Source organism: Lycorma delicatula, chromosome 6, assembly GCF_047948215.1.
Source record: "Lycorma delicatula isolate Av1 chromosome 6, ASM4794821v1, whole genome shotgun sequence".
Classification (NCBI taxonomy): domain Eukaryota; kingdom Metazoa; phylum Arthropoda; class Insecta; order Hemiptera; family Fulgoridae; genus Lycorma; species Lycorma delicatula.
The window spans coordinates 139,571,867-139,585,255 of record NC_134460.1 but is presented as its reverse complement, the minus strand read 5'-3'; the positions used below and the strand labels follow the sequence as shown (position 1 = coordinate 139,585,255).

Genomic DNA, 13,389 nt, shown 5'->3' with positions numbered 1-13,389 from the left:
CCCTCCGTCGTGCGCGCTGCATCCTCCGCCTTGCTGTTTTGGTTTCACCACGTAGTCTCGCAATGTCCCTGTTCCACCAGTAAACATTCTTTACGCGTCTTCCAGGCTGTGGCCGCTGCTTCACACATTCCCCCTGTAGGATGGCCATGAATTCCTCGGGGGTGTGAACACGCCTACGGGCCACCTCTGCCGCCGTCCTATCCGCTACCGTCGCAGCCTGCTGTTCCGACGGCCTCCAGATAGGGTCCTGTTCCTCTAGACCCCTTCCGCCTCCTTGTATTTCAAAAATTATGGCCTTGTGGTCGCTGGCAAAATCATCTTCTACTACCTGCCAGCCCACTATCCTTCTTGCCACCCTATCTGAGGCCGCTTTCAGATCCAACACCGATCCATCACCCCTTGCGTCGTATGTAGGCACCCTAGGCGTGTTCATGACCACCAGTCCCGCGGCCCCAAGCATTGTAGCTAGGGTGTAGCCTCTCCGCGTGGACCGGCACCCTCCGAGTTCAGTGCATTCGGAGTTGAAGTCCCCGGTCAAAAGTACCGGGAACCCAGCCCTTCGTATGCATTCCTCCAGGTTTCCGATGAATTCTTCATGTCGATCCATTCCGCTGTTGGGAGAGATGTACCCATTGATCACCGTGAGTTGATGGATGTCTACAGCCACGAACCCTCTACCTCTAACTACCTTCGTGACTGCAAACCTGCCGGTGACATTCCGTATAGCAGCATCGCCATCCTGGTCAACATACCAGTGGCCTGAGTTAACCAGTCGCTGATTAGGTTCCACGACCAGCAGTAGGTCGTATCCTCCAACCAGCGCTGCCGCCCATGCAAAGTCATGGGCAGCCACGGCTCTGTTTACGTTGAGCTGTAAACACTTCATTTCCGAACGTGTTTACAGTCCCTGCTACCCAGTCTATGCCCAATCACTCCACAACCCACGCATTTGGTGGGTTCCCGGCACTCTGCCCTCTTGTGCCCCGTCGCCCCGCAATTGTAACAACAGGCTCTCCCATCGGGACCCGTGCAGTGTGCCGCAACATGACCCGTCTCCCAACAGCGAAAGCAGTTAACCATCTGGTCTTCGTATCTCCGCTCGACACGATTGCCACCCTACAAGGAGCCTCCCGGTGGACGTAAGCCTCTTCGCCTCTTCCAACGGCAGCACCACAGTGGCGTTCTGCGTTTGTCCATATGCTTGGCGGACCGACGTGATCCTAGCAGACGTCTTTCCCTCCAGCGCGCGTTGTACCGCCACCATCACCTCCTCCTTAGTCACTTCAGCGTCAAGGTCTCTAATGTGGACAACCTCTTTTCTGTCCAACTGCCCTTTCCCACCAATCTTCACCTCTGGCGCCTTCTGTGCCAATTTCTCTCGTAGGGATTGGGCAGAGTTGGTCCCCGCCCGCACCCGTACCTCGACATCCTCGCCCCTGCCTTTACGAACTGAGAGTATGTTAGGAGCCAGTTCCTCTCCCACTGTTACCTTCACTTGGCGTAGTAGCTCTGCATAGGACTTGCCCGTCTGCCGTAGGACCACGGTCTCGGTCTGCCTCTCACGCCGTTCCTCGGTCGGGTCCCCTGAGTGAAACATAGTAACCTTCCTTTTATGCTTTCTTGCCCAGAATTCCAGGGTGTTTTTAACTATGCTACCCAGTTTACCCCCTGGCGCCGCAACAGTCACCGGGTGTACCTCGTACGTTGAAACGGTTTCCAGACCAGATAGCAACCAGTCGACAGCAGTTATGTCTTCCCCTTTAACTGGTATCACGTACAGGTTTCCCGACGGGTCGATCTCCTCTTTTTCCCCAATAACGTCTGTGGCCGCGACATGTCGCACCACAGTGCCTGGGAGCATAGCGCCACTGTTCAGCTTCCTCTTTATACCGGGTGCCAGGTCGCAGACCCGGCAAGCTATTTTTGACTTCTTGTCGCCCTCAAGGTCCAGCACATAGACACATGCACGCTCGTCATCCGCCTTGGGTAAGCCCCGCACCTCCTCGACTAGCTCGAAGGCCTGTTGGGGCCACCATTTTTCAGCAAGCTCCTTCAGGTCTTGGACCTCCCCCTTCTTCAGCGCTGCCTGGATCGCGGCGAGATCCGACCCTGCCGTCTGGGTATGCTTATTGTCCAGGTTCGCAGTCCCTTGAGTGCCCTGCATCGTCGTCGCAACCCTTTGCGCCTTTTCCATGACTCTGCCGGCCGTCTCCTTGAAAATGTCGCTCACTTCTGGGCTCGCCTCACATAGAAGCAGCAGGACCTGAATTTCTTCCAGAAGCGACTTCATGGTCGGGTGGTGGGCCTCTTCCGCGTCTTCACTCACCTCCTTCCTGCGCTTCCGCGCCCTGAGCTTGCCCAAAACCGTCTCGTCCGTTGCCTCCTCCTCTGACTGGTCGGTGGAGGAAGTCAGCGGGGGGCGCGGTGAGCGCAACGTCTTCCTTGACCGTCGGAAGGCCCTCTCTTCCTCTGTCGTTGCTGCACTACACCCCGCATCGCCGGCAATCATCAGCTCTTGCTCCATATCGACTGCTCGCTCCATCAGCACCGGTTGGTACGGGAAAACCCCACAGATTCCACTTACTAGTCCTATACTACACTTACTGTAGCTCGTTAATAAAATAATTAACAAAATAACCTAAATGATGCAGGACTTACGCCCTAGAGTTCGCACCACTCAAAAATAACACACTAATTAAATAAGATTACGGTCCTAAAACTAATTATTAGTCTAGTTCACTTAAACGAGTCTTAACTGATTCACTAAGTAGGTTGGCAACACTGCTGCAACCTCTTTGTCTTTAACTTGTCCTAATAATGGCGGACAATGGCGGCTGATACCACTATACAGTATCCCGCCTGCTATGCTAGTATTTTTCCCTCCACAAAGCACGTGGCGAGAATCCCGTTTAGGTTACCTCCTAAAAACACTTATTATTTAATTAAAACTATATCTAACTGTCTTAAACTACTATTATCATCAACAAAACAAACAAGGTTGATAATCTATCACTTAAAAAAGAGTCACTACTAATGTATAAATTAACTTAAAGGGCTGGCGCCGAAGTGTCGCCACGTGGACACTTGGTGAGGGAAAAACGTTAATATCACGCCTTCCCACGAACCGATTTCCACGGTTGATGTCTTAAAATGATCGTCTTGTCAAACACTAACAACTACAAACTATTCTACGCTAATTGGCACTGTTTAAAATTTCACTTAATACGACCGCCATGCGGTCCATATTTAAACTAAAAAACCTTATATCTACTGTAATTTCTAACCGATTTGAACGTTTTATGCCTTAATCCACTCGTCTAAACCTATATTTTATCACTAAACACTAATAACTACCGAAAACTATGAAAAACCACTGATATTATCACCCGTACGGGATACACCGAATCTAGCTGCTTATCGGACCGAGTCACTACTCAACTCTTAAATTAATGTCTCTTACTATCTTGTTTCAGGTACTGGTTCATATGAGCATATTTTAACTGAAAAGAAAGGTGCAGCACAGAATGTAGGGCTTATTACATTAAATCGACCCAAGGCATTGAATGCATTATGTGATAAGCTAGTAGCAGAAATTAGTACAGCTGTAGCTAAGTTTGATGACGATGAATCTATTGGTGCAATTGTTATAACTGGAAGTGAAAAAGCATTTGCTGCTGGTGAGATTAGCATATACTTTTAATTAATAATGTATTCCAGAGTTCTAATTATTCCTCAAGGATTGTATTGATTCTTGAACTGCTTTTATTATACAGATGTGTTATGAAATTTAGAAAACTCAAGTAGTAGTCAGGTGCACAAAAATTTAATTTGGTGTTATATTTTTGTATAGATAGACCATTTTGATATTTTTTCACTCTCAGTGGTTTTGGTATATTTTGTAAGAATTAAGAAAGAGAATATTCTAAGGCCTTGTTTGTATCTTTGCCAAAAGTAAAGTGATATAGTTTTCATTAACTGTAGTATTGTACTATCAATTTCTCCATAAAGTTGGTGTGAAAGGATGAGTCAAATTTAACAGAATGAATTTTGAAAAATGTTTTTGTGTATATTACTGCTTAGCTGACTTTCTTTTTCAAGGAAAACAGCAGGTAATAAAAACCAATCAAGTTTCCTGTATTTTAAAATTAATTATTGGTTTTTTACAAATATAAATAAAATCTGAGGTAAGCTTCATTTTCTACCAAAATACTTTTGTTTGCATAAATAATTAAAGATGTACGGTGTCTCTAAAAAAATGTCAGTAATGAGTGTTTTTGTGAAGTTGAAGACCATGATGGCTCCATCTGTAGTATGTTGTATGAACTGGTAAAATTTTTTCATCCCTATGTGTGTTTACAGAGTAACATATTGAAGGGTTAAACAGATCTTTTATTTATTTTCTACACAGGTGTATGCTATTCATTTTGTGTTTCTAATTCTGATATAACTTTGTCAGTCTTATAAGTTAGCTTTTCTTAAAAAAATTATCTGTAATTTTTTTGAATAAATAATATAACATTACAATTAACTTTCTGAGTTAGCATATCAACAAATAGCTCAGGAATGAAAGCATATCAGCAGGGATAGGAACAAGTAAATTTTCACAGTAGTTAATTTCAAATCTTTCTGTGGTTTCACTGTCTGTTTATAATGTAGCTAGTCATGTTCTTGTTGACGGTTCTGTACTAATTTAAAGAAACTGAAACGTTAAAAAAATTTACTTGGATTAAACATGTGGATGCACAAGACATTATTAAAATTATTATTTTAACATTATTCTACTGTTAGGATGCTTTACTATAAACTGTTCAATAATAGTTCATTTTCTGCTTTAGTTTATAACTGTTATATTTATGTAATATTGTATTTTTCTGGCTGATAAATTTATAAATAAAAGAAAAAGAATTACACATTTACTAAGAAGAATTGAAAAAATAATGGAGGCCATGGAAAATTGGTGCTGGTGCTGCTCCTTGAGTTAGGGATAGTGCCTTTGCGTTTCATCTGAAAAGTTCAGGTTCAAAACTTGATCTTTGTATTTTGTATTATAACATGGTCTCTTGTACATATCATCAGGTTTCTTGTGAGCTATTTTTTAGAAGGTATTAAAGGTTAAAAACAATAGAGTGTACAGAGTTAAAATTTTAAAGGGTAATTAGGTTTACACAAATGATGGCTTGTCTTAGTTTATATTTGTATGGATTATTTAAACTGTATAAAATAATAAGGTAATTATTCCAAAAAGAAGCAGTAATATCATAATTATCTCACTGAAGTACTGTCTTCAAAATTCTTTATTTACAGGTGCTGATATTAAAGAAATGGTAAACCAGTCATATTCGGCAAATGTTAAAAAAGGCCTTTTAAAAGAACTTGATTACATCTTAAAATGCAGAAAACCAATTATTGCTGCAGTTAATGGGTTTGCAGTAAGTATTTTATTATTTTTTTTTTGTGCTTCTGTGTTGCAATTATTCATACTCATTATTCTATTAGTTATGAATAAATTTGTTAACTGCTATATCTATTTAATTGAAATAATAATACATTTTATAATTTAAATTTTAGTGTGATTTAATTTTAATTAGAGTAAAAATCAGATGAATTTTTAAAAATTAATCTAAATTAATTTTTAACTCTAATTATAATTCTTTAATAGAAATTCATGAACTGCTAATACTCTTTATAATTGCTCCCATTATTTTACTTGGATAAGGGTAAGGTAAATTCTGTTGGTTGTGTAAAATAGTGTTGTATAAGTTGAGCTTGGTGTTCTCTTTTTACTGCTTTTATTTTTGCATGTTATCTTTCAAATTTTTCTCCATTTTCATTTTTGGGGGTAACCCTTCTTCTTCTAAATAATTGATCATGTTTAGCTGTAACCAGTACCAGGAATCCTGAAACTGGGTGCTATCACCTAGTACCCAGTGGGATAATGGACTTGATGTAAGGTTAATTCTCCTTCACTTTTCATTGATTAAAAGGTGCTTGCATTTTGTACAGCTGCATATCAGTTGAAAAATGCCTGAAGATCATATTTACAAGTTATGTTTTAGGTGGTCTATTGAAGAAATACATAAAAAGTAGATCTCAACGTAATCCTTGACAGGAATGAGTTGTGCTACTACTTGGGCAATAAAAAGGAACTACCCTGCCATTGTCAGGAGAAATAAAGGAAAACTGTGAGAACCTTTAATCAGAGATGTTTTGTAAATTACAAATTCACATTTACATCAAATAAAAGAAAGTAAACATTTGAGGATAAAAAACAAATAAAATAAGTTTAAAAAAAAAATACAATTTTTAAGGTGTTAATTTAAATTATCTATTATTTAAATACGTTAAATAATAAATGAGGATGTGAAAATTGAAGTTTTTATTTTTTTTTTTAATTAATATTATTTAAAATATTAACAATGTAATTTTGATTTTATAAAAAGTATGTATATTTTTAAATTAATTGAGAAGGATTTTTTTAGTCAATTCACTAAAAATGGCATACTAAGTTTCTTGTAGACTAAATGAAATATTGTGTTAGGCAAACATTGTACTGTTGTTTCTTTTTAGTTTGATAAGGTAGATATTATTATTTTAAGAATATGTTTACTTTCTTAATTTACAATTATCAATTTTAATGGTTCGTATTTATGGGTGACAAACAGTGATCTAACAACCCATTTATATCCTGGGACTTGTTCTGATTTTTAGAAGGAGCTCCTTGTAAATCATATTTCTTATAAGAATATAAATAAAGATAATATTGATGACCATCTCTTCATTTTATTTTTTGATGCTTTGTATTTTCTGTTAAAAATTTGTCATTTAACATGACACCCAAAAATTTAACATTATGGGCAACAAAAATATTACTACTATTTATGGTAATACGTTTATTCAAGTAGCAAAATTATGTGTACCTGAAAAGCATGTTGCGATTGTTTTAGCCATTTATTTAAAATTAGATAATTAGAATTTGTCTGACAAATTATTTTTTTATTTGGTAACATAAAAATGTCTAATTCTGTTAAGTAAAGTCATCTAGAAGTGTAATATAAAGATATCTGATCATTTGTAAATGATTTACAATGAATGTTCGGGAATTTTAGGATAATCATTAAATTATAAGATCAAGAGATCTACAAAACTTAACTGTAAAGTATAGTTCCTAAATTACAAAATAGAAAAGCATTTAATTTTCATGAAGCACTTTCATCTGCATATGACTTAAAACTTAAATATTTTTTTTTATTACTTGTTCCAGTTAAACTATTTTAAAGCAAAAAAAAAAAGAAAGTAGTTTACTTTCCTTAATCCATGATAGTTTTTTTTTCTTTATAATGATTCTTTTTAATTATAGTAATCATTTTTAAAAATGATGCAAAATAAATAGACATCTTTAATGTTTACAATCACTTATGGTCATTTATACTTTTTTCTTCATTTAATGTAATTACCTCTTTAAACTATTGTTAAACTTTAAAAATAAGGTAAACCCTATGCAAAACTTAATACACTTCTGTACAGCTGTTATTGAGCTGGGATGGATGAATTGCATGTGTTACTGCAGGTTCAGTGGTATTTAAAAATGTAATTCATGCCTGTAGCCAAACATAATTCATTCTGTGTGCTCCTGAATTACAATTCTCCAGTCAGTCTTGAATTCACAGATTTTGAAAATTAATTTACAGTGAAAGCAAGTAAGGTTTTTATTACAAATGTTTTGCTAAAAACCTTTCATAATAAAATTATTTGCTTCATTTTGTGTGCTAAATTAAAACAAATCATCTTAAAGGAAAAATCTTTTTCGTATGAAAACTGAAACAGAAATAAGAATGAAGAGTTCATTATATTTTTAAATGATAAATTACTGTAAACTGACTTGTAATAAAGGAGAATGTTAATTTGACTGTATATAATTATTATTTTTTATTTATTTAAGCCTTATTCTTTACTAAATGTACATACTTTGATGGTCATCTTTCATTTTCTTTACAGATAACATATGTAGAATATTTAAAAAAAAAAAATGAAAACCTACATCATCCATAAATATGATTTGAAGATAATAATAATAAATAAAAAATTATAATCATTGTTTTATATTGAATTGTTATTGTTTAATGGCATACTAGTTCATGTTATACTGATATCTAAAGTATTTTCATGTGAAAATTCAAGAAAATTAATTGAAAAACTTGAAAGATATCACATTATTACATTACAGAAATATGTATGTAGCTCATTCACTGTACTAATTTTTATGTTCTTTCTCTGCCCTTACATTTCTTTTTTATCGAGATGCCTAAAGTAAAATAAATTAAAAGAAAATATTTTTTTAATAAGCTTTAAACTAAATAAGTTGGAATGAAATAAAGAGTTTGAGTTGTTAGTAATTATAATTTATTTGATGCTAATTTCTAATAGTTGAAATTTAAAAAAGAATTGAAAAATAATTATTTTTAATGCATCTAAAAGGAATTTGTAATTCCTAACTGGAAATAACTATATTGAGATTATTGTAGTTTACCTAAATATCTGAAATAATTAATTAGTTGTTGCTGTTTTTGTTGAATAAGAAAATTATTTTAATTTTTAGGTTGCCCTAATTAAACTTAGTTTTTATATTTTGTATGGTTTCTCTAATTTAAAAAAAAAAATTTTTCATTTGTACAGCTTGGAGGAGGTAATGAATTGGCCATGTTATGTGACATCATTTATGCTGGTGACAAAGCTAAATTTGGTCAGCCTGAAATTAATATTGGTACTATACCTGGTGCAGGAGGTACCCAGCGTATTGCTCGAAGCTGTGGAAAGTCAAAAGCTATGGAAATATGTTTAACTGGAAACCCAATTACTGCACAAGAAGCTGAATCTATGGGTTTGTTTATAAGTCATATTATAGTTTAATTTGTATTTTAGTGTATTAGCTTATTGATCTCTGTTTATGAAGAACGAAAAACTAACAGAGCAGAATTATATAAGCTTTGTATATTTTGAAAGTTTGATTTAAAATTTAATTTATTATATTTAAAAAAAAATTAGGTCTAAGTAGGGCTAGGCCATGAATATAGTAGGCATTGCCTAATACATTTTGGGATCAATAAAAAATGCAAACTTCTTGAAAATTACCAATTAAAAGAAGATTCATTTCAGAAAATCAAAAATATAAACATTTCTTTTGAATGAAAAACTTTTTGAATTGAAAAAGTGAAATTTTATTCAGTGGTTTTGAGAAAATTGCTTATTTTCAAGACTAATGTTTTTTGTAGAAATTTAGTACTCTAAACAATAAAAATTCTATTAAAATCATTTAAAACATTTTTGAGAAATCGTACCTTAAAACACATTTTAAAAAGTACATTTTTAGTTCTAAAAGATGGCACTTATAAATTTGGATGGTAAACATACCCTAAATTTTTTTTAGTGACTGGATTATCATCTCATTCCAAAGTTAAATGAAGGAGTTATTTGGTTTCGCAATGCTATTTAATATCTCCAGTTTTCATTCATTCAGTATGGAAACTATAAAATGGAAAAAATTATCTTTTAAGTGATTTGTTACAAATTTTTGTTTTTGTTAATTTTTGTTATCTGCAATTCTAAAACAATGACTTTTTTAGCAGATTTTTATTATTATAATGGTTAAGACATAAAATTTAAATAGAAGTATTCAGTACATTTAAAAACAAGCAAAACTTTTAAATTTGTCATTTGAAAATTGTGTTGCAGAAGATATTTTCAATAAAAAAAAAATTCTTAATTTAAAATATTGAAATACACTTTAATGATGTAAGAAAAAACTAATATTTTAGGAACAAAACTTATTTCAGGTAATAATTTGTATTATTTTTATCTCCTTGTATGAAGTAAAGGAAGTATTGTGATCGTGAAAAATTTTGGTTTTGAGATTTCAACAGAAATAACCATTTTGACCATCCCTGAATCCATTTTGACTAGTTTCAGTGTGACATCTGTACGTACATACATACATATGTATCTATATGTATCTTGCCTAACTCAGAAATGATGAGCCATAGGATGTTGAAATTTTGGATTTAGGACTGTTGTAACATTTGGTTGTCACCTTTCCTTTTGACTGTAATCGACTGAACCAAAAGTGTCCAAAAAAGCTTAAATTAAAAAAAATCGGATTTTGGACTTTTTTTTAACTGCACCTCATTGAAAGATTTTCAACGATATATCATAAGTGGTACTTATTTTCATTGGTTCCAGAGTTATAGCCAAATGAAATTTTAATTAATGAAATATTTGCATCTATAAGGGGAAGGCACATCAGTTCTAATCAAGACTTCATCTCCTTTTTTTTTTAACTTTTTTTTTAATTTAAATATAATGATTTGTTAACAATTACTAACCTCTCATTGTAAAATTTTTTACGATGAATAATAATTCAATAAAATAAAAAAATATGAAAATATATCAGAAGTTTTTAATGAAATAAAATTTTATGTACTTTTCATTTTAAAAAAATGTGTAAATGAAATTTAATAGGTGTACAAGTTAAGTCATGTGTTGTCCACATCAGATTTTTTATTTACAAGCATTCACTTTTTTTTTGATTTGGTGTTGGAGTGGCAATGAGGATTATGGTTTGCTTTTCGGTTGGAGGTTGATAGTTCAGTCAAATCAAATAATTTATATTTTAATTACATTATATAAATAATAGAATTATTTATCATAAAATAATAATAATAATTTCGTTATTTTAATAGAATTATTATTTTTTATTTGTATTGTATTGGTTTTTTTGATACTGGTGTTAGATTGTAGCCATTATACTGGTGCTAGATTGTAATTAACAACTCATCTGAGCCTAGCGATCCAGGGATGTAACAACCTGTAATTTTATTCACTTTGAACAAGGGATACAACGACTTCTGATTCAACAATTTACACAGTCTCTGATTCAACAGAGTGTTTACTTACTAATTTCATTTATAATTCAAAACACACCTGTGTGTTCTAAAATTATCCAATTAAAGTATAATTGTGTATTATTAATAGAACAAAATTGGAAAGTAAGAAATGAAATCTGGATTAGTTTATTTTGGTGTTATAAAAAAACTATTTCATCATGCTTTAAGTAGTTTGTTTGTTAAATATAAAGTATTTAATATTACATTAGAACTGAATTAAATTAGAAGATTAAAATGTAATGCAGTCTTTTGTCAGATAAGTTATCTTTGTGGTATTGGGTTGCATTACTGTTATTTTTATACGATGACAATTTCTTTATAAGACCTTGTTATAATTAAAGATCAGGCTATTGTCAAATTAACTATCAAAGATAAAATATAATTGTTATAAAAATATTTATTCATTTTTTGAGATGAAGTATATATTTTAAGTATTGTTGCATTTATTAAATAAAAATTTAAGTATAGTAGTAGACCATTCTGCAGTTGAGGGGGGTTTATCTTCTTTCTGTTTCTAATTTTAGAAGTTGGGTATTTTTAATTGGGTTAACACATATATTACAATATAGCATAACATTTTTTTTCCATTAAAATTATTTTGCAGGTCTTGTAAGCAAAGTGTTTCCAGCTGATAAATTGGTTGAAGAAGCAATTAAGACTGCAGAGAAAATTGCGTCTCATTCTCCTCTTATTGTTGCTCAATGTAAAGAAGCAGTGAATGTTGGTGTGTATAAATATCAAGTGAATTAATTGTGTGTGTGCACTTTGAATGCATCTGTGTATTGTGAAATGTTACTGCAAAGAGTCGATAGTGGCTTCAGTTTTTGTAATAATTACTGAAATTTTATGTTTAAATCATTTAGCACCGACAGTGTGGAAGAAAATTAATTTTCTCTTTTCATCTATTTTCTAATGTAACAAAGTAACCTACTTTGCTTTCAATAATACAATAGTTATACTCTGAAAAAATATTGTATTATATTGAGTACATGTATAAACATGTACTCAATACATGTACATGAGTTCTGTTTATAAATGCTTTAGTATTTATTCTATGCCCAGGTTCTGATTTCATATATCTGGTAAATTAGCATTCGTAAAACATCTAGTATTTTAAATTTTGCACTTACGAGCTTAACATGATCTAATTTTAAAAAAAATTAATCAATCTTAAGTTAGATAGTGAAAAAAATTATGTAATCAAAATTTACAGTTTGTTTATTATTTCAAAAGTTAATCTACAAAATTTACAGTTTGTTTATTATTTCAAAAGTTAATCTACAAGTATTTTTTTTTTTTTTTTTTTTTTTTACTTGAGTTAATTTACCACAAAAGAATACAAAGTTTGTATATATTTGAGATCTCCAGATGAAAAGCTAGACATTGCAATTCACCAAGGAGATCAACAGCTTTTTTTCCACACTATTATAATTAAAGATCAAGATTCTTTTTTACTGCTTAATGGTTTTGGATCTACATTATAAAAACAGGTTAATACTTCTCTGGTTTAGTGATTTTTGAATTTTTAATTTTTTCCAATTAGTGAAATACTAAAAAAAAAATTAAAAATCTTCATTTTGGTGAAATCATAAACGTTTTCAATTTAGCATATTGTATGTGAGTATATTAATTACAGAATAAAAAATTATAAAATAAAAAACAAAGTTTGAAGAATTGTTTTCTGTTTAAATGATTAAATTCTGTTTGAAGAAATGCTTATTATCTGAGTGAAATGAGATGCCCGAGTTAGGCTTGAGCTTCAAACACAGCATTTACTGTAGCTGCTTGAATATAGATTTTTTAGTTTTCTTAGTTCACATAATATTAGTACTGTAATTTATATTAAGTATTGCAGTATTTATTGTATCATGAATATAAGAACTTCACAGAAAAGGGAAGATTCCCTTTTCCACAGAAAAGGGAAGGGCATTTGTCTCCTCTTCTTACTGAGAGTTATTGACCATAGGTATCTTTTTGATTGTTTCTTTTGTAGAGTATTTATTTTGTGTAATTATTATAAGGTCAATTAAGCCATGATTGGTTTACCTTTTGATAACTCCTTAATGGTTCTTTATTTTAGCGGAAAATCATATTATTATGTCCTTTTTTTCACAACCTGTGTTATTTTGCCTATATTTTTTTTTTACATATTTTTGATTTATCCAATGAAATATGACAAAAAATTAATTTAAGGACCTATTTATCTATTTTTCTGATCATGCAATGTAAAAAATAATATTTAAAAGTTCAATTATGTCACTTTTTCATTTACAGGAGATGAACATTTTGTACTAATAAATATCACTTACAGTACCTAATTGTTATATCAATAATACTGTAAAACAGTAGTAACTAATTCAAATAATAACACAAAGGGCGTTTACTTGCATAAAAAATTACTAAAGTTAGGTTATAGTAAACAATTATGTATTTCTTTTTTACGTATGGTCAC

General features: G+C 32.5%; 1 protein-coding gene across 3 annotated transcripts in view; it reads left to right on the top strand.

The window, feature by feature from the left end:
* Echs1 (Enoyl-CoA hydratase, short chain 1) overlaps positions 1-13,389 on the top strand; it is a 33,207-nt gene that overhangs the window by 10,190 nt on the left and 9,628 nt on the right. For 2 of the 3 annotated variants that reach the window (XM_075368644.1, XM_075368645.1), the window contains exons 2-5: positions 3,474-3,677; positions 5,305-5,429; positions 8,674-8,878; positions 11,542-11,661. In XM_075368644.1, the coding sequence (XP_075224759.1) occupies positions 3,474-3,677; positions 5,305-5,429; positions 8,674-8,878; positions 11,542-11,661 (654 nt within the window). The remainder of the gene's footprint in view (positions 1-3,473; positions 3,678-5,304; positions 5,430-8,673; positions 8,879-11,541; positions 11,662-13,389) is intronic. The other variant, XM_075368646.1, reaches the window with a different exon arrangement.